Source organism: Bacidia gigantensis (assembly GCF_019456465.1).
Source record: "Bacidia gigantensis strain McMullin 20006 chromosome Unknown contig_74, whole genome shotgun sequence".
In the NCBI taxonomy this organism is placed as follows: Eukaryota; Fungi; Ascomycota; class Lecanoromycetes; order Lecanorales; family Ramalinaceae; genus Bacidia; species Bacidia gigantensis.
Genome location: NW_025408613.1, coordinates 1,423,356 through 1,447,978, shown reverse-complemented (window position 1 = coordinate 1,447,978; position 24,623 = coordinate 1,423,356). Strand labels below are relative to the sequence as shown.

Here is a 24,623-nt window from a genome sequence, read left to right as displayed (position 1 = left end):
TTTGCGACTCCGAGCGCTTTTTATTTCGATTACAATGCAAATAGGAATAGCAGACGAGCGAGTTCAATCTGGCGATGTGATATGCGTCTTCGCTGGCGGCCGAACGCCATTTATCATCAGACCCCAGCTGAATCTTGATCACTACAGAAACGTCTGCGCAGCGTGCGTCCTCGGCATCATGGATCGAGAAGCATAGGATGAGACGATAATCCAGACATTCACATTAATCCAATCACTGTCGGCGGGAACTTGATGCACTTAGGAGGGAAGGCATGTGATTTTAAGATTCATTCAATGATAGAGAAACGAAAATCACTCGTTCCCTTCTTCTTTTGACCCCGAGTATGAACGCCGCGAAACGTAATCTTACCATTTTGCAACCTCTTCCAACAATGTCTTCCTAAACACCGGGATCATGAAATCGTTTTGAATCACTATCGATCCAGACCACGAGGATTTGCAACAAACGTGGCACCATTGACCATCTCGAACTAGGCAGAAATGACAGCCAGACTCAACGCACGGCCGGACATATTTCATGATACATGACATTTCCTACAGCAAGATCGTCGTGATTGGGATATGCACCAATCGATTCGTTGAAATCCGCAAAAAACGAGCACTACTGATTTCGATACCGGCACCAAGTGCACCATCAACGACAGCCGATCGCAGAGCAGGAATAGTCACACTCCTTCCCGCATATCCAGTGCCATCGTGCACTTTTCACACAAAGAGATTGGCTCGTGGTATCATTGTCTGCACATGCTCCATAGCCACAGAAGAACTAGATCAAGGCCTGAGTTGTCGTCTGGAAATATCAGAATCGCCACCACATCACCTATGGATGAAAGTTAGTGAAGATACCACACAGGCTCAAGAGCCCAAAGCGCACCTTCTGTAGCACTATCAAATCACATGAAATTTACGATTCTTCTCCACTCCTCCTACCACCCCCATATCAAGCGGGCGGAGCCCTCAGTCGCAGCAGCCACCACGACGCCGTTCAGAGCCGGTCACGTGAATGAATAGATTACACGAATTCCACGGCCAAGGGTCGCACACGGGATGCAGTCACCATGTATATCTAACATCAATATTACGAGTTCTATTACTAATACTCGCATCAAGGAGTTGATTCTGCATGCCATGCAGGCACTCATCGACAAGCACCCGCACGCTCTAATCTTATGAGCAAGAAACTCAAGACGGGACCTCCAGAGACTGTGCTCCTCCACCAAGAACTCCCTCGCTAAACCGTGAACAGAGCAGCAGCACCTTGCCTCCAATCACAGCCCCCACGCAGACCCTCTATTGACCACTCTCCACATTCCCTCCCGAGCGAAGCTTACGCCCCCCTTCCCCCTCCCCTTCCCCTTCCCCTTCCCCTCCCCCTTCACCAACATCCTCCATCGCGCCCACTTTCACCGCCCTCAACTCCACAATCTCATCATACCGTTTCCCCAAACACTCCTTAAGCCCCGGCTGCGGAAGCTTCTGCAGCGCACTCACAGCCTGTGCCGCGCGCTCCTCCCACTGTGTATGCCGCTTCTCCCACCATTTCAGAGTTTTCGTAATAGAGCGAACCTCCCAGCCACCCCCACCCCCTTCTCTTGCTCGAAGTTCTTGAAGTAGTCGTATCGGTATCGCAAGTGGCTGCTGATTTCGCCGGACGGCTTGGTGGGGATCTGAAAAGTTTGCTGCTCGGGGTCCTTCAAGAAGGCGTTCATTTCTGCGCACTCTTTGCACTGTTTCTTGGTGTCGCATTTGGTGGGGTCCATGATCTCTTCGGGTCGAGCCCAGTCCGTTGGCTTAGCGGGCTCTATTCCTACAAAGCGCTGGATGTAGGTGGCGGCGAGTATTTGGGCGGTCTTTTGCGCCTGTGGAGCAGACGAGTCTATGACGTTGATCATCTTGTGCAGAAATGGGGTGAGGAATTCTTTCACTTGCTCGTTGGTGAGCTTGGGGACTTGATCCTCGATTTTGTTGAGGAATCGTGACGGCAACTTCCCTTCATGGGCGGTCGCGCGCTGGTAGAGCTGTTGGGCTGGACCAGCGATTTCCATTTGAAGTGTTTTGAGACGGGAATCGCGAGCTTTCACTGATAAGGCATAGTAGCTGAGATTGAAGGTTGAAAAGGCTGGACTCAAGATTCGCTGGAGAAGGCTTTCGAGATAGATGTTGGACTGGGACGGTTGTGCTAGGCGATACAAGAGTTCTACTAGCAAAGCGTTCATGAAAGTTAGGTCCTTTGCAAAGTATGCCGCGAAGACTCTGGCGCCTTGATAGAGAACACTATGTTTAGAGTCAGCGATGTCTCAAATTTCTAATGAAAATGATTTGGCAACACGGAAGGGCGTTGTAGCCTCGAGGTTTAGCCACGGGTTGTTGCTGCCGTTTCCTTCATACTTCATACAACGTTCTCTGCAATCGAAGGGCGGACGTTCCGCCAGGGCTACCATAAAAGGGAAGGGCTCTTACAATTGACTGAAGGGCTCCTCCTCGCGCCCTACGATCATATCGACCAAAGTGGTAGCATCTTCATCGTGAACATCCTCAATCTTGTGCAAGCAACCAAACACTACTGTGTCCACCCATCTCCGTAGACGTGACTTTTCAAGCTCGTCTAAGGGGGCAGGATCTGTTCGGAGATACCCTAAACGAAATCTTTCGATATTTTTGCTGATCTGAGAGAGCTTGCCAGATTTTGTGAGACATTCAATGACGCTGTCTGGATCAGTGGCAGTAAGACGTTCGAATTGGGGAAGCTCACTCCTTTTCTGGCACAACCATGTCATCAAGCCAAAGAAGACCACCCAATTGATCATAGAGGCTTTCAGAGAAGCTGTCGGTAAGTTCGTTCACGACTTTGGTGAAAAGTGTTGGATCTTCAAGAGAGACGGCAGCGACAGCGATGGTACCAAGGTACTGATCGTTGGCTCCTTTGCCTTTGTATTTGCGGGATAATTGCCATTCACAAACTTGATGCAGCATTTTGCGCAGGTCTTGGTCATCGTTCTGTTTCAGCTTATACACAAGCGATTTTACAAGGTTGGCTAATGGTCCAGGACCATATTTGCTTGTCAGCAAGAATCTGGCAATGAAACGCGCTGGCACAATAATCATCACCTATGGGCAACGTTAGTCATACTGTTGCATAGTCTATGAGGACAGACTTACACTGTCTTTGAAATACTGCTCTATCTCCGCGTACTGGTTCCCGGTGTAATTTCCACCATGTTGGACGTCTGGGTCTCTGTCTTTATAAGCCGGCAAATCTAGAAAGAGCGAGTCTGGTATCCTGAAAGATCTATGGACTGAGAGATTATTTCCATTGACGTCCACGATGTGAGGAAGCAGATATTCAGACTGGGTCTCTTCGCAGTCTTCTCCGTTCATGTCCGTGACATGCATCTCCAGGTTAGCGAGTAGGGTGAAGAAGTCGCCATGCAAAGCGCAGCTTTGTGTCATATGGCGGGCACGGTGATAGTCGGCACCTTTGAGTCCAGCCAAAGTCAGTCCTCTGTTTGTGTAGTTGTGTTCTAGGGCATAAACAAGGGCTTGAGGGGCATCGTCTAAGCTTGACCACTGCCTCAAGACCGACTCCGTTTGCTGAATCTGCGCATCGAGCATGGAAGCGGATTGATCGATCTGGTGGTTAATTTTGATAAGATTGTATGTCAAGACCCAGCGACGACCTCCTTGAACTGGCTCGATCTTCCAGAGTACCTGTCAGTTACATCTGAACGCTAAATTTGTGTGAGCCGGCATACCTCATGAGTTACATCATTGTACCTGTGCATGAACTCAGCGATGAATCAGAGACATACAAATAAGAGACATACCAAGCAATGAAGGTGGCGTCAAACGCTGAACGCTCGCTTGTGGCAAACTGAAGCGATTTCTGCCCATGACGCAGTCGAACAGCCCCGCCCGTGTGCTGCGACGGAAGACAGATGACGAGAGTTGCAAACATTCCAGGGATTTTCTCAGTGCTTTTGACAGTCAGCTAAAGATCTTGATGCATTAAAAGTCACTCACTCTTTATGCTCCTTGAACATTGCGCCTTCCTCATAGAGCAGCATCTTGTACAAATCTGCACGGACATTGGTCAATGCACAAGCGACGCCGAGTTCGCCCAATACGTGCTCAACGATGCGGTTCAGACATTCCTGCCAGCCATCGTTGAGAAGTTGTATTTTGTCAGCATCTATCTGCCATGTTTTCCTGATTGACTCATCCACCAGCGTCTTGTTACCTTTACCGAACGGGGCCTTGTTGCTCGCCCTGACAATAGCCTTTGCATCTTCTTCTGAAAGCGGGAGCCTGATGAGGCCAAGTGGATCGATAGAAATACCAGGGTTAGCAAAGCGTTCTACAACACCGAAGGTCGCGAATGACCCTGTCGAATGAACGTTATTGATGCAATAGCGCAAGTTGTCTTTCACGATGTCTCGCGGCGTACGTTCATCATCGCTTTTCTCATCGGATGACGAATCATAGAAGTGGGCCATCCTTGGGGAGCAGGTTCTCCAGCTAGCAATTCGTGGGACACAGCAATTGACGCCGTCTTATTGCGCAGCGCAAGTTTCTCACTCGAGCCACTTGACTCTGGGTATAAAGATACGGTAAGGTCTTACTATCCGTACAGATACTTTTCATCATCAGAACATGATCACCAGCTTGCTGATTTCGACTAAGATGATTGCGTTGTGCTACTCGAGTGTTGACAAAACAAAGATCTTATCGATAAGATCTCTTTTATTGGTGACGGATGACGTCACTGTCACGTCGCGTACAAAATGTGACGCGACCGAAAATCATCCAGCATCCATTCTCGCACTCTTTCAGCTGAGAACCTGCTCTAAAGATCTGACGAACCAATGGAGTAGGTTTCAGAGGAGACTCTCGTGTCTAGGTGTAATGCGGTGAATTAAGTGGCAGAACGATTATCTCTAGGTTGCGACTACGAAAAGCTTTGAGGAAGCCGCGCTTTCTCTATGTCAAGGCTCTTTCTACCCAACGTATCACCTAGGAGATGGGAAGCTCCTCGACTCAATTGCGTTAGTAGCAAGCCTTCCTAGCCTCGAGGGCAGACAAGTGAAGAAGTCTGAGTCTCCTTGCGCGATGATGTTTATTCGAGACGCATTTTCCTCTGAGTCTCATTGCCTTGTATTGATTTGAGATGTCTTTTCTCCTCTCTCACTTTCTCCTATGTCTCTTGATGGCGGATTTCGTCAGCTCGTAAAGCCAGTCTTAGATATTCAAGCCTATGGTGTCGAGTGAACATCGCACAATCAGACGCGAAACCTCAAATCTCAGTACAACCTACCTCAATACTGTTTCGTCAATGCTTTCCGGGGGCTCAATCATTGAGTCAAATACGCTTTGTTCTCCTGGACCCCGGGTACGCAGGGGCTTATTGTTCATCAAAGGCATTGTTATCCGATACTCTCAGGGCCCACTACAATGCACTCCCTTTAAATTCAATTCACTGGCCTTGCTGAACTTCTCCCACCCTGATCTTCAACTAAATGTCTCTTGCCTCAATTCATTGCCATAACATGTCATCACCGGCGGAAGCGCACTGCGCTCGAATGAAAATGTAAGTCAGACCATCAGTCAAGGTCAATCCAGATACTGATCTTCGCAGATGGTATGCCTCCAGCAAGACGTCAGGCGACTTCGTGATATGCTGTCAAGACATGCGCTTTCCAGTACACAAAGCGGTGCTCTCCTCGCAATCTGATTACTTCAACAGCATGTTTCAGCGTGATTGGAAGGTAAGTCCGTCGACAGTTCTGGAGATCTTACCTACTGACCGCTGACACCACGATAGGAGAACGCTCAAGGCGAGGTCGAGCTTAAAGAGGACGTTTCATTCGTAGTTGAAGCCATGATACAATTTATGTACTATGCGGACTACGAGCGGCCAGCCATTGAGTCGTACGATTATGAATTTGAGTTCCTGTTCGACGCCCAAGTTTATGTCATAGCTGAGAAATATGGCTTGCCGGATCTGAAACAACGTGCCCAAGAAAAGTTTTCATCTCAACAGACCTACGAACCGGGCGAGACTAGGTTCACCTCCAAGATCGCCTATTTCTCGGAGGCGGTCGAAGTTATTTTTAATAATACTCCTCCTTCAGATCCAGCAGTACGGGACTTACGGAACATGATGACGGAACTTGCAGTTCGACACATCAGCGACTTCCTCAAGTGCCCCGACTTCAACCGCGTGCTCGGCGAAATACCAGAATTCGGAGCTTCCCTGGTCAAAGATCTGGCACGCCAAGTGGAAACCCTGACAAATACAAAGATGTACCAATGCTCTTCTTGTGATGGAAATTCACAGGCCATTCTTGACAATAGACCTTACTATCCGTCGTCATAAGCTGTGCGGAAATATAATGGACTATTAGTCGGGTGCGAATGTTGCTGAGGGGTCGACTTGACGGCATTTGAGCATAGTCGGAACCCGGATGGCAATGAATTGTTGGAGAATACGGACAGCACTGATAGTGGATATTCGGAAAGTATTTGTCAAAGAAGAATGTTATCCTAGAAAGTTCCGAGATTATATCAGCGCTTGTTCCTAGACGGCCAAATCATCCGGTCGACATAATTTATGTCCCAAACGTAAGATCTCATCAATTAGTCTGCCATTTCAAATGTTCAATCGTCTACAATACATAACCAAAGGTTCGAATCTTATCCTTTTCCTAGCTCGACGACTTCAATAGATGCAGCACGTCAGCTTCAAGTCAATGCTAGCCTTAGCGGAATTGGCTTGCTATCCTTCCACTTTCTGAATTACAGGGTCATATCCACAACACTAAGACTCTTACACGGTTTTTATTAATAAGTGAGAGCTGGAGAGAGACATTGCTCTGGAAATGCTGCACAAATCGAGTCACCTGTCCTCCCTGGTTGCACTAGGGAAGTAAATTAACTCGCTCTCCTTGACAATGGAGGCAATGTAGAGCATGCTGACGTCGGATTGGCAAATAAAGCCTTACTTTAAGCTTCAATCGAAGTCCTGTCAGCGGAAATATCTCATGACTAAGGCTTTGCCGAGGGGCGATTCCATTCATGCGTCGAGCTGACTAAAGCCGCCCTGCGTTGTGGTTGGGGATATATAGCGGCCTCAAATACATCTCTTGACCTCTGAGCCAAGAATTTTCGAAGTATCTCGCCAGTTACATCTGCCGTACCCGTTGAATTAAAACTACAACAATTCTTCAAGTCTAATCATCATGTCACAGAAGCCATCAAAGCCGGCCACTGGGGCAGGCCTCATAGCACAAGTAGGGACAACAATAGCGCACGGAGTCATCTCATCCACCGTTGCAGCGGCCAAGCCCAGCTCCTCCAAGCCCATTCCTCCGATAAAACCCGCACCGTCTGGCCTTCCCCCTCCTCCGCCCCCTGGACAAGCCGGGTCCTCCAGCGCAGCAGCACCAGCGCAAAAACCAAGCCCGTCTAAAGCTCCTACTCCCCTACCACAAGCTAGCTCTTCCCAACCAGCCCCCGCACAGAAGCCAACGCAAGCTAATCCTCCTCCCCCAACTAACCCCGCGTCTACTACCAAAAACAGCACGAGCTCTTCCCAGCCAGCCCCCGCCCAAAAGCCAACACAAGCCACTCAACCTCCTCCCGCATCAAAGCCCACATCTACCACCAAACCCAGCAAGGTCAAGGCAGTCGTCAAAACCGACTGCGTCATAACCAGCATCTGGCGCGTCCGCAACGTCGTTTCCGGCACTCCATCCCCGCGCACCACCATAATTTCGCAGCTCGCCGAGAACCCCGTGGTAGCGATGGGACTGCACTGGAACCTCAGCAACACACAAGCCGTAGGGGAATCTTTGGCCAAAGGCGTAAACCCCGAAGAAATCGAGACGCTGGTCAAAGTGTGGGATCGGCAGCACTACGCAGATTTCGTTGGCGACGACGATGCGGTGGTGGATGTGAAGACGTTGACGACGAAGGCGAAAGTGCCCACTGGTGTGGTGTTCGGGCTGGGGTACGCGGCGACGCCGAATCATTGTGTTACGGGCAAGATAGAGAGCGGGGCGTTGCGCTTGACGGACTTTCAGGCGGATCCGAAGGGCAAGGACGTTACGGCTGCTGTGATGGGTAAGCCGTTGATTTGCGTGTTCTGGTGGGATAGGGGGAGTGCGGTGAAGAAGGTGCAGGATCCGATGGCTGCGCATGGGTATCAGTTTTGAGAGTTTTGTGAGATGTGGAGGAGATTCGTACATAGATTGAGGGATTATAGTGATTTAATTTAACGGATTGGGACGTACTAGCTTCCTCGCTTGCGTCTCTAATGGGATTGAAAAATACAGATGTCCCCAGCAGCACCACAGATAATTTTATTACTTCTGTCTGCTTAATTCCTCCGAATCAGCAAATTTGAGGCGCAGGGAGCGTCTCCAATCAATTTTCCTGACCTAAACTGCATGGGTCCTGCGATCACGCCTCCGAAGCAATGCAGACAGCTCGCAGTCCTCTTGCCAGTGTTCGAGAAGCAGGATCAGAAACTCGGCTCAAGGACGGGTATGAGTAAACAGAACTGGCAAGATTTTCGATGCATTCGTAACACTTTTACACCTCGATGTCACCCCGACAACTGAGTCTACCATCTTCTCAACTCACCTAAACTTTCCGCCTACACCCCCAACAATCACTAACGCTGACCCAACCTCCCACACCTAATCCACCCCGCTCAAGCCAGACCAGACCACTAGCATCCCCCTCCCCCCCCCCCTCCGATCATCTAACACTGCAATCCACCCAACTCCCCTCACTTCGGATTACAAGTCCTCCCTCCAGCAGGATTACCAGGCTGGTTATTAAAGCAGACCTGGCCCGTCTTGCCGCAATCGGCGACTAGTTGCCAGGACCCGTCTTTACACAACAACTACGTCACACACACACACGATACATCAGCCTTGCCTTCCCAATCCTTCCCTGTCCGTGGCAATTCTCACAACTCTCCTGGACGGAGGCAGGGGGGGGGGGGAGGGGGAGGGGACTCACAATAGCGCCCAAATTGCACGAGCAAGTCTCCGGCCCGGCACGGTATGTGGTGTCGCAGGAGCCACCGCATGGCTGGCCCAGTTTGCGCGCGAGAGGGTATTGGTTGTTGCAGTCGGCGGGACAGGCGCGTTTTTTGAGCGGGGAAGCGAGGGCGGGGGTGCCTTCGATGATAGGGGTGGCGGTCGACACTGTGAGGACGGTTGATAGGGCGAGGAGGTTGAGGAGGGAGAGTTGCATTTTAGCTGGGTATGGATGGGAAGAGTGAGCCTGCTGGGTGCTATTGAGATGGTGAAGGGGATAGAGGGAGCTGTGGTTTGCTGGTGCGAATTTGGGGGGTCGGGGTTTTGGGTGCTGGTGTTTTGTGGGGCGATATGGGAGTTGAGAGAGTTTATATGTTGGTCGAGAACAATATGGGTGGGATGCTGATTTGTCATGACGCCGCTTCTTGACTCGGAGTTATCACGCTGCGAGCATTGTGGGCAGACCCAAACTCACTACGGTCGGATCTTAGGGTGGACTGAGACTATTGATCTCGTACGTGGTCGATCTGCAGCCACGTTCCTTCAAACTTAACGAGATGAGCAGAATCATAGTTAAATTGAGGTCTTCTTGCGAAGTTTGGTGCTTTGTCTGGGCCCGGTGAATAGGTGCAACCAGCTGAGAGAGATCACAATCTTGGTCTGCTTATGAATCATGCACTTGATCCTTGAGCTTGCAGAGTCGCTAGGCTTGCGAGAGAAAGACCAAGTCTTTGATATACTACCTGCAGGGCGATGTAAATGCATCTGGTGGACAAAATAATCAGGCTACAACGACTGAAGAGACCGAGCTCAGGCGAAGTAAGTCAGTTGCAGGGCATATTCAGCTGACATGGATGCCTTGATCTGCCTTTCTCACGGTAAAGTATGGCGTTGTGGCTTGCATCTTGCATCGTCGAGCGCTAAAGAACAAAAATATCAGCTGAAATCCTACTCCGAGCCAGCAAAGATGACCCAAGGTACGAGATGAGCAATGGCTTGGCGCATATATGCAGGGCGGCGCTCGACCCAGACCCATTCATGCACGTGGTTCAGCTCCGCAATGGCCGATGGCTTTGTGCCTCGCACGACACGAAAAGGGTATGAGCAATGCTCTCAGATCTTCTGTCAGCCAGCCGGTGGGAATCTCAAGGCTAGAGTCGAAAATGTGCATGCGGTAGATGAAAAAGACCCCTAGAAGCAATGATTATTCTAACTCCGGATCCCCTCCTTCCACGTTTCTTGATTCTCAGTTTCTTGCAGTATCTAATCACGTTAACTGCTAATAGATTGATTGCAGACGGAAATTGCCAGGTAAGCTTCGCAAACCTGGCTCCTTACGAAAACCACGGCTCGCTTCGCGACCACCCTTGACTTAGATGCTGAGCGTGCAGTAGCGTCTTCAGGTAAGTGCACCCTGCAGTCCAAGGCCTAGATCTCGAGCCTGAGTCAGTCACTTACCGGATGTATTGACAATTCCACCGATCACCCGATGTGGCTCGCCCTGCATGAGAAATGCTCCAGCGTTCTTCAGAATCCATGATGTAGGCCCTAGTGCCTCCCCACATGTGCCAATATTCTCGGCGTTTGAATCATCGCACATCAGCTGAAACGACTTAGGTGTGGACAGGGCCCCCGATCGCCTTAAGACAAAGATGACGGCGCAATCGATGCAGCCCAGCATGTGCTTTCGCTTAAGGCAAAAAACAAAACTTGCGACGGCATAGGCATCTTTATTTTATCAATCGTGGTTTTTCGGTCTCGCTTTAAGGGGAAGCTCTTAACGCAAAGCCGTCTCAAGGGTTGAATTGCGACGCTACAGGTTGTTGAAAATGCACTACACCGATGGGACTTCGGTTTTATTCCTAGAGACACCGCTGACTCTGTGCATCACATTGCCGGAGATTTTCCATGTTCTTCCCGTGACCAATAAATGCTAATCAATAGGTAATAGCATCCATCAATCCAACAATTTGTGCCTGTGTTCACAGTTCAGGTGGCCGCGAAAGGCTCTGCACAAGATCAAAACTGCGCCCAAGTGTCATTCTTTGGTACTCACTTGAAGCATTTCTGGTTACACCACATCACAGACGTCTAGACTTTCTCCATAGTCTTCAGTCCAAGTGCAGGATTACAGGGTAAGGCGTTTTGGTGGTCGCCCAAAATCGGCTTCTGCAGTGACAAAACCCTGCATTAGTGACTCTGAATCGTCACCTTCGTTCTTCGTTTGGCTGATCGCTGGTTCACATCCTAAGATTCAAGTCTGTAGCACAGTTGTGTTCGCGCGCAGTGGAAGCTTGGCTTTTAGTGAAAGGGTGTGATTGGCATATTATTGAATATACGATAAAAGTGGAGGCAGCCTCTGTAACATAGTTTGGCGCGGGTGGAGATGCTATCTTGCTGCCATGCTCTTGCGTGGTGCATATTTGCGCTCTTCTCACGCTTTGATTCAGCAATCCAAGGATCCTGAAGTAGCACTTTGGCGGAGGGTCTGTCTTTTAGATCTAGCTTCATGAGCTTGCAAATAGACTCTCTGTCATCCCTCGAGAGGTAATTCTTCCACTAATTCCATGATCATGAAAAGTATCTCGATTCGTTCGCTATCCAAAAGACTCTGATAGCTCAAGGGAAATGGTCCGAAGAATTTGTGTTGATTTCGCATCACCTCTGCTGCATATGTCGGCTCTGTCGCCTTGACATTTCGCGGCTTGAAAATATGGAAATGCTCCCCCCAGATAAAACTGATAAGCTACTTGTCTTTAGCAGAACAATGTATCATTGTCAAAGGGAACCATACCGTAGCTCCTAATGATCAGATGGCAGTAGGAGTCCCCCAGTCCAGATGATGTGGTCTTCAACGACGTCATCGATGTGTGTGCTATCGCCGCAGTCTGCCAACTTAATGTCGCTGAAACGATGATTGTGATCGCCACGATTGACGAGTATATTGTCAGGTTTGATATCTGGGATAGTTCGTCTCAGAACTGACGAACTCTGCAACATCAGCATGCCACTTACCGGTGTGAACAATCCCCTCTTCATGCAGTGCAGCTAAAGCTTGGAGAACAGTTTTTGCAACGATTTTGACATCTGATGGCTGAAGCTTCTTCTCTCCAGACTCAGTGAGCAGATTTGTCTCGAGATACTCCAGCACCAGCATCGGAGGCTCTGCGACTTCGTCGATCAAGCGACGGAGAGATGGCACGTGACCAAAACGCCTGAGTGTCCTGCGCTCCTTGTTGAGGAGATGGTCTTCTGCGCTTTTGACAACGACGTTCTGCTGAGTAAGGCAACTTCTGCAAGAGGCAATGAGCAACGCAGAGCGTAATGAAGGTGGAGCATCTCACTGAGCCCGCCACATGTTTTCTTTTAATTCCTCACGAATGACATACTGACCATAGGCCCCTTCAACACTACTACCCATCTGCATCGATACACTTGAATAGGCCCTTCTCCATATTCTCATTGCTGGAGTCCTACTTAGAGATGATAAAAGATGCACAAAGTTGCTGAGGTGATGGAGGACAATACTGGAGTCTCGTGCGACGGAACCGATCCGTGCCAAGCCCGCTCGGATATCAGTATACCCGGAGACCGTGCCCCCCAACGCCCGAGGTAGAGCTCCTGGGCCGTTTCTACAAAGCAGCTGACCAGCCGGTGTCGCTCGATGGAATTGTGATAGAATGAGGTATTTGGCGGAGTGATGCTACTGAGATATGAAAAAGTGGTGAGCACAAGACATGACTAGCGCATGCGGACTCCTGATTTGTTGCCTTAACAAAGTCCACAGTTGGGGATATTTGGGTGGGAAGACTAGTGCTCTCATCGAGGTTGTGGAATCGGTCAATTATGCATTGATGGACATAAAGCACCACCATTTCTCCCAGTATTTGACCTCTTGCCGAGTAGCAAGAGTCTCTTAATCGATCGACGTGCTAAGATAGGATTGGGCATCTGATTAGATGCCCAAGATAGAAGGGCTATTCATGAGCAGCGGCACTTTGAGAGCGCTCGCCTCTCCTTGACCTCGCAGCAGGGGTGCCTTGCGCGATCTTTGAAGTTAGTCGCTAGTTGCTGGCTGAAGGACGTTCGAAAGTACTCTTTGATGCCACTAATGCTGGCATGATCCGATCGAGCAGAACATGGTACGGTTCCTTCTCTGGCCTGGAGCAGCGTAGATTTGACTGTTATAAGCGTCACCTGACCGGACGGAGCGTTGGGATCATTCTTCTTTGCCCTGAGTGAATAACGCGATCTAAAGCATGCGCATATATTCCCGGGTAGGACTTCTTGTCTCTTCTCCAAGCCACGTCTTGGGCGGTACAGGCGGTCTCTCAATATCACTGTCGAGTCCACCTAGATGAGGAGACTTGGCTGAAACTTTCCTTCCCCTGCTTTGCGACTGATGTGCTACCCAGGTTCCAGATTTCTTGCGCTGGTATTCATCGTAGTCGTCGCTACCGTAGGGTGGAATCGATGCTAGGTGGCGGTACAGTCGAGGTAAGACGAACAAGCAGGAGCAAATGATTCCGAATCCAAGTTCTGCATGTGACCACATCACTGATTGTTCCTTGACATAGGAGTAGTCTACAGCATGGAAGAGCATGATGATGTAGAAGAGCCGGAAGATGCTGGCGGCTATGGCACTTTACGGTAGGTCAGTCAAGTGGGCACGTTCCAAGCAGCAGGAGATCAACACCTACATGGCTCCACAGAAGAAGATACCCGATATCCCCAACTTGCGCGATCGCGAAATATTCAAGTGCCAGATTCGCCACATTGGCACAAAGAGCATTGCCATGTCCGAGAGCGCATTGAAAGTCGCAGAGCTTGTATAGAGAACGTAGATGTTCATACATTTCCCAGGCAGCTCCATGTGCCATATTTTCCGTCGCGGACTACATGACACTATCGGTATGATCAGGTAGATGGTGTAGTAAACTATGTTGACGGCGTTTAGGGTTTGTAGCGTCCAGTAACATGGATCGCGGGCCTGGGGGCAGAAGACACGTTGTACGAGAAGAATGATGGAGAGTTTAGTGAACAATGCTGATGGGCTGTAAATGATGTCTTCGTAGTTGGTGTACTATTCATCGTTGGTATCAGCATCTAGGTTTGGACCATCAATCAACGTACTCTTAGTTGCTCAGAGAGGTCTTGAGATGTGATGTTCCATTGGTGAGTGCCCCCTCCTGCGTTCACGACCTTGACTATAATGGCTGCCCATACACAATAGAACAGCTGTTTTTGTCAGAACACTTCCTTTGGTGGATTTCATGACTGCGCACGAAACCAAGGATGCACATGTCTCACGATCGTGTTAGCAATGTAACTGAAGATGGAAATTCCATACTTACAATCTTCCCATCTGAAACTTTTGATGATACAGGCTTTTGTGTACAGTCTCGCGGCCAGAAATGTGCCTGAAAAGATCATTCCCAGGGAGACCGCGACATTGCTATACGGCCTCAGGCTGAAGGGGTCTTGAAAGTCGGGCACGATTCCAGGCGGCGGGGGTAGAGCAGCATCGGTGGGAGCAACAACTACGTAGGTTTGTGCCGCCATTTCGAGATGAGACCTACCACAGACGGACAGGATCTAAAGCCTCATTCACGAGAATTCAAAGTTGATTGGAAAGTGGAAAATGTTTCAAAAGAGGCGGCACGATAGTTGAAATACCTACCACGTATGCAAAGATGACGAAGGGGGAAGGGTTGTCCGGGGGCAACGGGCCGTATGCATGGTGATCCCACAACCATGACGGGCATAAAGGATCAAGCCCTGTTCCCACATCGACCTTTCTGCCCTACCATCTCATACTCAGCGTCGATGCTGAAGATGCTAGTGACTGTTGGACACCACTCGACAGGCGGTCATACCCTTATTGAGCAAGCCTTCCTGCACGGTGATGCAAACTTAGGCCAAGACACGGGAACACTTCGTCTGTGCGACGAATCATGATAGATGATCGGCAGCATAACACGATCATCCAATTATCTCTCCGACCACTGGTTGATTCACTGAGTTCCCGAGGACCGAGTCATTAAGTGTGGTTCCGGTATATCATATAGCGAAGTTGCCGGTGTTTCAGGACCCTCTGATCATTCGATAGGTCATCCCTTAATGGTGGACTCGAAGCACCTGGTAAGAAATGTCAATCCTCATGCCAGTCGTAGTAGCGATTTCGCTGATATTCCTCTTCGGACTACGTCCAATACTTACCATCGTCATTCGCACATCTTACGGTTATGAGGGTACTAATCCAAAGCCTCTTCCCTGGCTTGGCTCGTGCTACTAAACTTGCCTGTTTCAAAGTCTGCAGATAGCTAACACGCCTCTCTCCAATGCAAATTTTTACTTGAAAGTATTTACTTATCTTCTTTCAGTCCCTTGCAGCTGCGAACGAGTTTCATTTCATCTTGAAAGTGAGAAGATAGAGCAGACTAGATTTTGCTAGAACCAGAAACATGGGATTCTAGTAGCACCAAGGGGCCTGGTGATCTCGCAAGCATCTTGCAGCCCCTCCTCCTTCCTCTCATAGAATCCCATCATACCTATATCTCTAGAACTGCGATAGCGCGCAATCAACTAACGAAACAGAAACTCTCCATCACGCGCAAAATCACCCGAGGCGCCTACCAGGCTCCTCAATGCCTCTCCCTCCAACGCTTCGGATATTGGGTCCATGACAAAAGCAGCCACAGACCTACAAGCTCAAAAGAGAAGCATAAGACTGTCGTGGTGATGGGCATCCCCACTAGTCCTACGTCTGAATCCGTCCATCAATCTTTCGTGCCACTATTCCGACTGTAATAACGACGTCCGAACAGAAATCCTCATCGCCAACTCGACGGGCGCTGCAGGACATTTCCCTTCTACCTCCTCCCCTAATCAAGCATCCTCTCACCTCACCGCTCTTATCCCTAGAGATGGTACCCAAACCCCCCAGGGACCCACAATCACCCTCATACCCTACGCCTGTAGCAAGAAGCACAGACAGTGATGGACCAGCACCGCGAGACCCTGGCAATGGCAACGAGGGACGCAAAGAGCTATAGGACTATCGGGGAGCTGCAGAAGAGTTTGCGCGCTGTGGAAGATGTGGAAGACAAGGCGCGGTTGGAAGCGGTTTGAGGATATTCACTATGGAGATCGCCTGCGTCGTGAAAGAAGGCGCGACTTGCTTCGTGAGATGCGTGGCAGATGATGTGGGGCTGGGTTTGGGTTCTGCGATGCAGGTGAGTAGTGGTGGAAGGCGCTGGTAGGAGGAAGGGGCGAATGCCAGAGCGACTGCGAAGACGGCAATCTTTCGCTCTGTTAATCTTTTGCCCATCTGACTTACACTCGGAATTCTTGTTTGCTGATCGTGCTAAGATGTTGAGTTCACGATGATGACGCGGCAACTATCTGTGTGTAGCCTATATTTGGCGTAGTGTCTCAAGCCTTGAACCACGAGCCTGCGAGCGCTGCTGAGGATTCCGAAGAAGCCCCCGCAGGAATAAAATCTCGTCTTTAAGGGTGACCTAGGTTTGCTACAAGCACAGAAACACTACCTCTGCTACACCGTGGGATACTGGGAAGTTACACAGTCTCATACTGAGGATATACAACTTACATCGTGGACAACTCGGACCATATGACTGAGTTCAGCACCCTATATATTTATGTCGGTATATCGCTTCTCTCTCAACTGAGCTAAGGTCCCATCCTTCCCCTTTCCCATCCTTCCCTTTTTCCCTCCCTAAAATTCCCACAGACAGCAGCCCTCGCCAAACAAACGAACACACATCAACCCCCCTTTTTTCATCATATGCAAAAGCACCAAAGAACATCTTCCTCGCACCCGAACGTCTCGCGCTTCGCTGCGTGGGCTACCACACCCACGCTGTCTGCGCCCGTAACCAGATCCTCGGTAAACAGGCGTGAGAGTGCGCCCTCGTGATGGAAAGCCTAGCTAGGCATGAATCTCGCCCTCCCTTCCCTCCCTTCCCCGTCCCCACCCCCTTCTCCTGCTTCACTCTCCTTTAAATCAAAGCAACCCCACCACCCGGCATTAACAACTCCGACGAAAAAAAGCGTGCAGAGACCGCAGTAACCCTCCTCCACGCCCCTTCCTCCCCCCTATCCCGCTAATGAATTCGTCCACTAGGCGAACACGACCATGAACAAACGTCAAAAGCGTACCCCCAAAGCCACAAGGAAGCCGAAACGACCCCAACCGCCACGTCGACCATCTCTCGACCGCGAAGAGAGCCGGACGATGAAGAAAGCTTATGGCGGACTTGTGCATCCTGGGTGCGGTGGAGGACGAGAGGCATCTGAGGGCGTTTGGAAAGATTTTGTGAGGATGGGGACAGAGGAGGGGGGAAGGGGAGAGGGATTGTACAGACTGCTGGACAGGGCATTGTCGGCGCGGACGTCGAGACATGTGAGGCACGTCGGGCGAGGAGGGGGGAGCTTCATCAGCCACACCGAGTAGCAAGGAGGGGTGGGGAGGGTGCAGGCGGCTTCGCAAACACAGGCCTGGCAAACGCCTTATAGTGGGAGACACCACGGGAGTAGATGGGGATGGGGGTGGAGATGAGGAAAGGAGGGGGCTGCTAAGGAACAGACTGGTACGAGCACGTCGCTCAAGCCAGGCAGCTCAACTTGTGTCATACTTGAAAGTTCTTTTGTGCTTACTGGAGTGGTGTTGCTGTGCGACCTTGCTAGTCGATTGGGGATGGATGAGGGAAAGCGTTACAGACACGCCACCGTGTCAGCAGGCGTGCAGGCGAAGGTGGAAGATAAGACCACGCCAGCCGAAGTGGTGCAGATTTAGCAGAATGGACTCATGCATGAGAACAGCACAGAAGGAAGGGGAGAGCGGCTTCTTGCTCAAGTGAATAGATTAGAAGATATCATAAAGTCATCGATGAACCTTGCCAACGATCTCGACAAACCACTTTCGCTAATTCAAGACGAAACAAGTCAGTCCTGACGCCAGCCGTACCTTCTCGCACCCAAGTAATGGCTTTCTACACACTATGCTCATGCGCACCTCCATGTCCATGTCCATGGGCCTCCACAGCCTTCGGCGCCGGCAACAGGTACCCAAACACTGCATCCACGATAACCACGATGAGAATGGCAAACAGCACCGTCGGCAGCATCCACGGTGTATACAGGAAATTATCCCTAGCAGTGTAGTTCGTGCTCACGAGGGCCACCAACGCCAATCCCGCCCCAATAACTGCCCGGATGGAGATGACGGCGTAGTCGCCCGCCACTTTCCCCTTCTTGGAGAGCGCGACCATGATGGCCATCATGACGAGGGTGCAGCCGGCGGCGGCGAAGAAGTACTGGAATACGAGATCGTAGACGGAGAGGATGGTGGTGAGGTCGGAGAAGGGGTCTTTGTCTCCGGAAGCTTTTTTGGCCATGGATTTGGGCGCTTCGATCTTGAAGTACTTGAAGATGGCGGTTGTGATGGTGTTGAGGATCTGGTCGGCGTCATTGAAAGCTTCGTCGCTGGTTGCGTTGCCGGATGCCACGAGCGCGTCGACGTAGGGCGTGATGTTGTATTTTGTGAGATCGGCTTGGAGGTTGTCCTTGAGGTAGGTGTTGGCGATCTTGGTGAGATTGGCGCCTAGGTCGGGGAGAGAAACATTGTCTTGGTCTACGAACGACCCGTAGGCGTCGACGAAGTAGGTTTGGACGGTTAGCACGACTTCGATGGCGTTGCGGAAGGATATGAAGCGAGAGCAGCCTTCGAGGAGGAGGACGAGGGAGATGTGGAAGGGGAAATGGGCCAGGGCCCAAAACTGTTGACGGATTGTGCCGAAGCGTTTGGCGTCGACTTGGTCGAAGTAGAGCATGTAGATGAAGTACTGCGGGGTGTTAGTGAGGGTATAAAGAGGTGGAGGCTAGGGGCGAACGTACGATGATGAGGACGGCGGAAATGATTTGCCCAACCATGGCTGCGGTGTAGCCTTCGCCTTTCGTTACATTGGTCATGGCTTTTGTAAGCACAATCACGCCTTCGCCCAGAATGATCAGGGTGAGAAGACCGCAGCGCTCATTGAGGTTGGTGTGCTTGAAGCTGATGCTCCGCCATCTACTCGTGCTGGTGAAGACCACCAGCGCCTCCATGGCTGCAATGACGTACCAGCCCAGGTATGAAACGCTGGTTGTGGTACTGTTGAAGGAAAAGGTGAGACCGAGGCAGATAATCGCGCCAATTACGAAGGCAGCGATGTGGGCAAGGATGGGAAGCATGACATTCTTGTGTCCTCGGACCCAGAGGAGGATGTAGCTGTATTGAACGATGAGGACGAGCCTGCTGATCAAGAGAATCACACTGAATTGGCGGAATGTAGAGACGTTTGTGGCGGTGTCGGTAGGTGTGAAGTTCGTGCCGACAACGGCGAAGGCAATCATGACGCCGAGATGGAGGGCTTTACACGCACGTTCGAATATTGAGTCGACGCCGAAGCGTACGTCGTAAAGAGTGACTTGGAGCCAATTGAACCACAGGAGGGCGAAGAACCCGATGTACGATTTGATAGCTGGGAGGCGTCAGTTGGCCTTGCAGAGGTGCGCGAATTGGGTTAGACTCACATGTCTCATTGTCAATGGTATGAGCACCAGTGAAGGTGGACAAATTGGCAACGAAGAACAGGTCGTAGAATAGCTCGATGGAGCTGGCTTCCTCTCGCTCCCGAAATGCAATCGATTCATGCGGTGCCTGGAGTTCGCTGGCTTCTGCTCTCAACTGCTTGTCGGGTACAAACAACTCCGACTCGGAGTGCTTGAGCGGCCCTGGAGGTGGGGGGTGTCCATGGTGATGAGAGTGCTCCTCCTCCTCAAGGGGACTTGCAAAGAGAGGCAAGGCTCGGTAGCGGCTCTTCAGACCCTGCATGGCTTGTTGATGACTCGACGTGACGAGATGAAAAGACGGCGAAAGAACGACTTACAAACGAGAATGCTGGGCAACAGAAGAAATTCTGCGTGGAGGGCCATCTTGCTACATATACAAAAGACGCAGTGGTCCAGACGCAAACACTGACCTGAGGCTGACAAGATGAAACAAATCAATTTGGGGCCTTACGCGAGTCCGCCAATTGGCGACGACTCCTATTATGGCCCAGGCACGTTGTATCTGCACTACTCAGGGCGGGACTGGCTTGGCTGGTGGCCTTAAAGCCCAGGGAGGTTCGATCACCGCCGTTCATGCGGTGGAGCGGAAATACCCACCAGTCAAATGCTTGTTTAGGAAATGCAAATTTCGTGAGAGTGAGAGGCGTCCTGCCAAGAGTCCCCTAATTAGAATCCGCCACCCAGAAGCGTTGCAACAGTAGACAAGCTCGAGTTGTGATTGCTGGCGGTATCAGGCCTCCTGCAGAATGCAGTATGCAGGATGAGTAAGGCCACCATCAGTGCCACCACATAGGGCGGAGACCGAGAACCTATCTGTTGGTAGGCATGCTTGCCAACGCAGACAGGGCCAAAACGATTTCCACACCGCCCAAGAATACTACCTTAGGGTTCTCCACTAAGCTTTTACCCGGGGGCTCCACAGGAACATAAGGCTTAGGCTTTGAGCCTAGTGGTCCCTAGGCGAACTGCCCAGGCCTTAAGGCGTCACGGTTCCCTCGGATATTCAAATTTCGGGTTCGAGAGACTTCTGTAATTACCTGATGGGGATCGTATTATTGGGCTCGCTTGCCGCTGGTGTATCTGGACGTTGAGGACATATCAGGATGTTGGCGAAGGGTTCTCGACTCGCCTAGACAGTCTGTCATGGTCTCCCAACGTTTCGTGCCACAAAGCCAAGCCTGCAGTCAGCATTGCAAATCCAACATGCCTCAATCTTACGTGCTTGCTGATCGCTTTAATTAATTGAGGTGGCGCTGTTTTCCTTGAAGATATCGTGTAACCTAATCTTCCATGTGATAGTTTCGTTCGTCGATCAATATGCAATGATCTAAAATCTGGTGGTTGTGATACCTTGATCTCAGGAAATTTCCATGCCATCTGTTAGGCGGGTAGGGTGACTTGACTTGACTTGACAGGCTGACTGTGCCTGTCATGCATAAAAGTGTTACTCGAATTTGCGATCATTGTATGAGACCTTGATCGTGCTCTCATCGGGGCACTCATCCTCTTCCTCCCATCGAAAGGGCAAGCTTCGAGCTCAGTATTGCGACATCAACATCGCCTTGGCTAGCGAGTAGCCTACATGCATGTGGCCACACAGGACTCTCCGACCACACAGCAGAAGCTGTCGAGCGCACCACAAACGCAGTCTTACAGAGCATGTGTATGAAGAAAACTTGGGAAGATTTGAAGGAAATTCGGTCTTGGCAATCTCGGGGAAATGTTAGCCCGCTCCGAGAGCTCTCAATTTCCTCGGCGGCAGCGCGCGAGGCATCTTATGTTCCATCTTCAAACAGCCACATCTCCAATTCCACAAGCCGCGTTTCAATTTGCATACTCAGAAGCATAAGGCTGACCAACAGGCTGCTTGATCGACGGCACCATTTCTCTCTTTCGCGCCGTATCAGCATGAGATGACAACCCTGGAGAGAAATTACTAGGCGCCTTCGGTCCACCAATGGGGCCAACATCGCTACCGTACATGATCAGCCGGGAATGACAGCATGGAATAGTAACACAATCGCCACGAGATTCTATCTGATAATATGTGGACGCAGAGAATCAGCAGGGTCCGTTCCTGGACGAAGGAGCGTCACCCGAGAATGAGTAAGGACATTCCATGAACACAAAAGAATCGCAACGGTAGTTTTCCGATACGATACGGTCTTGATGCAAGAAAGAAGGGATTACTATTCTCCTGCAATTTGATCTACCCGGGATGAGCCTTACCTCGACTGCCGCAAGAGCGGTTAAACCACTAGTATCGCCAGGCTGATCGACTCATAGTCTACAGTCGAGGCGCTGATGATATCGATTTCTCTATCATGCACGTGGCAAACACGATCAGTATCTTCGCCCGACTAGGAAGTTCGTCTTCCAAATTAGCCTTCCCACCACTGACGGGACCAGAAAGCCTGCCAGGATAGCCGCACTCCTAGAAGCATCGAACACAACCCCATGAAACTATAGGGGGGCAGAAACATGGCAAAGTGTGATAAAAGCATTCGTGACATATTCTGATCTCTGATCAATTCATTTCTTGTTTTCTTGTCAATCCCTTCGTTGTGCTCTTTCACCAAATTTCGTTCATTCCTCATTCGCTTGCAATCGCTATGTTCTGTTTAAGGCCCATCAGTAGCTGGACTACCCTTTTCATTCTTTCCTTTACAGTATCAGTACTAGCGGACTGCAAGAACAAGCCTGGTTCAGCTGGCTGGCCCAGCCCCGAGCAATGGACATCCCTAAATTCCACTCTGCAGGGCAAGCTACTCAAGGCGCTACCTCCAGGAGGTGTTTGTCATCAGGACCAGCCAAACTACAATGAGGGTGCATGCAAAGCCACTCTTGGTGCTTGGCTCACGGAAGACTTCCACGCTCAAAATCCCTTCTCATTTGATTACAACGACGATACTTGCTTTCCAGACGCCAGAGCCAACTGCTCCTTGGAGGGCTATCCCAACTACGTCGTCGACGCTCGAACATCGTCAGATATCGAGGCGACCGTCAAGTTCGCGCAGGAATACAACATTCGGGTGGTCGTGAAAGCGACCGGACATGATTACAATTTCAGGTAGGGGTTCTCCTGCCTTGAGAGATGCAACATCAGCTAATCTATCACGCGCAAAGATCCAACGCTCCCAACTCCCTGCGCATCTGGACTCACAACATGAAAAGCACCGTCTTCCACCAATCATTCACACCCGCCGGTTCTACCGGCGCCTCAAACTCGTCCTCCGGCTCCTCCGCCATGACCCTCTCCGCCGGCACACAATGGGGCGAAGCCTACAAAGCCGCGTCAGAAAACAACGTGGAGGTAGTAGGCGGCTCCAACCCATCCGTGGGCATCGGCGGGCTCATCCTCGGCGGCGGCCACGGACCGCTCACGGCGCAGAAAGGGCTCGCTGCGGACCAAGCCCTCGAGTTCAATGTCGTGACCCCGGACGGCACGCCGCGAGTCTGCAACGAATTCCAGAACACGGATCTCTTCTGGGCGCTCCGCGGCGGCGGCGGATCCACCTTCGCAGTCGTCGTTGATGTGACGGTGCGCGCGTACCCAATGGAGCCCGTCACGACGTGGGGGTTCCAGACGAATAGCACGAATAACAGCGCGCTGTGGGACGCGAGCACTTACTTCCACACGCAGCTCGTGCAGCTGAATGAGGCGGGTTTGACATGCTACTATTACATCAAGCCCAGCGTTGGGGGGGACATCGGCTCGCTTTACGGCATCTTCGTCTCCTTTGGCGCTGTCAATGCCACTGAGCTGGTGCAGCCGTTGCAGGCTGGCATGCGGAATGGCTCGTGGAGCGCGCAGAATCTCACCACGCCTTTTGGTGGTATTCCCAACCAATACCCGAACCTCTACGCCTACACGGTTGGTGCCAATACCGCAGAAGCCGTCGGCAACGATGGCAGACTAGGTTCCCGACTACTCACGGAAGAAGCTCTGACCTCCGACCCAGCTAAGCTGCGCATAGCGCTAGAGCAGAGCACGCCGCCGGGGAATGTGCTGTTTGGGCATTTGACGGCTGGGAAGGGCGTGCGAGAGGCAAGGCCCGCTGGGGGCGGTAATGCCGTTCTGCCGGCGTGGAGATTCAGCTATGTGCATGCCGGTTCGTCTTCCCTCGTCGCCTGAATTGCATTTTGCTAAGTATCGCCAGCCATGTCCGCGCCGTGGAGCCTCCTCAACAGCACCGCCGCAACCGCAGCCATCCAATCGAATCTCCGCGACACGCGCGTGGCAGGGCTGCGCGAGCTCGCGCCAAACACCGGAGCATACATGAGCGAGGTATCTTTCCCCAATCACACATATTACCTGAGCCACATACTTATTCACTCCACAGGGCGATCCCACAGAAGCGAACTGGCAGCAAGTCTTCTGGGGCGACAACTACCCCACTCTCCTCAACCTGAAGAAAAAGTACGATCCCAACGCTCTGTTTTACTGCGTCCCGTGTGTGGGGTCGGAGCTGTACGTCGAACAGGACGGCGTGGTGTGTACGAAAGACGGGTCGAGATTTGCTGCTGGAAACGGGACGGTGAGCGTGGGGAATGGAACGATGAGTGCCGGTAACAATGAGACCGTGTCAGCTGCAGGAGATGGAGTTGGTGCAAGCGCGGCGAATGATACGGCGTTGTTGTCTGGAAGTGCAAGGGCTAGTTCTAGTCAGAGTGGAGTGCCTAAGTCTTCAACTCGGGGTTGGGAGCAGGCGCAGAGATTGTTTGAATGAGATGGGTTTTTAGCCGCAGATACGTCGAGTCTCGAGATTTATTAAAGAAGTCTCATAGCTTATAGAAGTGTTTACGCATTGAGAGTGAGAAAATACAATATGAAGGCTTCACAAGCATGCCCGAAAGATTTCTTCGCCGTACCTTCCTCCTTCGCCGGGCACCTCTCGTGCAAAACCCACCAGACACTTTCCC

The 24,623-nt window shown here is 51.0% G+C and overlaps 6 protein-coding genes across 6 annotated transcripts; 3 read left to right on the top strand and 3 right to left on the bottom strand.

Annotated features, from left to right (window-relative positions):
* Nucleotides 1–1,311: 1,311 nt before the first annotated feature.
* On the bottom strand, nt 1,312–4,514 carry KY384_000820 (uncharacterized protein; the record flags this gene model as incomplete). The annotated part of the gene is made up of 8 exons (XM_044809354.1): nt 1,312–1,551; nt 1,599–2,295; nt 2,482–2,727; nt 2,774–3,129; nt 3,181–3,717; nt 3,774–3,795; nt 3,846–3,995; nt 4,042–4,514. 8 exons carry the CDS (start codon nt 4,512–4,514, stop codon nt 1,312–1,314), a joined length of 2,721 nt encoding a protein of 906 aa, XP_044665341.1.
* A 1,191-nt stretch (nt 4,515–5,705) lies between these two features.
* On the top strand, nt 5,706–6,394 carry KY384_000819 (uncharacterized protein; the record flags this gene model as incomplete). The annotated part of the gene is made up of 2 exons (XM_044809353.1): nt 5,706–5,783; nt 5,840–6,394. 2 exons carry the CDS (start codon nt 5,706–5,708, stop codon nt 6,392–6,394), a joined length of 633 nt encoding a protein of 210 aa, XP_044665340.1.
* Nucleotides 6,395–7,256: 862 nt separating this feature from the next.
* KY384_000818 (uncharacterized protein) lies at nt 7,257–8,231 on the top strand (the record flags this gene model as incomplete). The annotated part of the gene is made up of 1 exon (XM_044809352.1): nt 7,257–8,231. The coding sequence occupies one exon, from the start codon at nt 7,257–7,259 to the stop codon at nt 8,229–8,231; it is 975 nt and encodes a 324-aa protein (XP_044665339.1).
* Nucleotides 8,232–11,867: 3,636 nt separating this feature from the next.
* KY384_000817 (uncharacterized protein) lies at nt 11,868–12,492 on the bottom strand (the record flags this gene model as incomplete). Its single annotated transcript, XM_044809351.1, has 3 exons — nt 11,868–12,025; nt 12,081–12,358; nt 12,410–12,492. The coding sequence occupies 3 exons, from the start codon at nt 12,490–12,492 to the stop codon at nt 11,868–11,870; spliced, it is 519 nt and encodes a 172-aa protein (XP_044665338.1).
* Nucleotides 12,493–18,079: 5,587 nt separating this feature from the next.
* On the bottom strand, nt 18,080–19,962 carry KY384_000816 (uncharacterized protein; the record flags this gene model as incomplete). Its single annotated transcript, XM_044809350.1, has 3 exons — nt 18,080–18,931; nt 18,984–19,609; nt 19,662–19,962. 3 exons carry the CDS (start codon nt 19,960–19,962, stop codon nt 18,080–18,082), a joined length of 1,779 nt encoding a protein of 592 aa, XP_044665337.1.
* A 2,350-nt stretch (nt 19,963–22,312) lies between these two features.
* On the top strand, nt 22,313–24,430 carry KY384_000815 (uncharacterized protein; the record flags this gene model as incomplete). The annotated part of the gene is made up of 4 exons (XM_044809349.1): nt 22,313–22,770; nt 22,827–23,812; nt 23,861–23,988; nt 24,044–24,430. 4 exons carry the CDS (start codon nt 22,313–22,315, stop codon nt 24,428–24,430), a joined length of 1,959 nt encoding a protein of 652 aa, XP_044665336.1.
* Between the last annotated feature and the right edge of the window lie 193 nt (nt 24,431–24,623).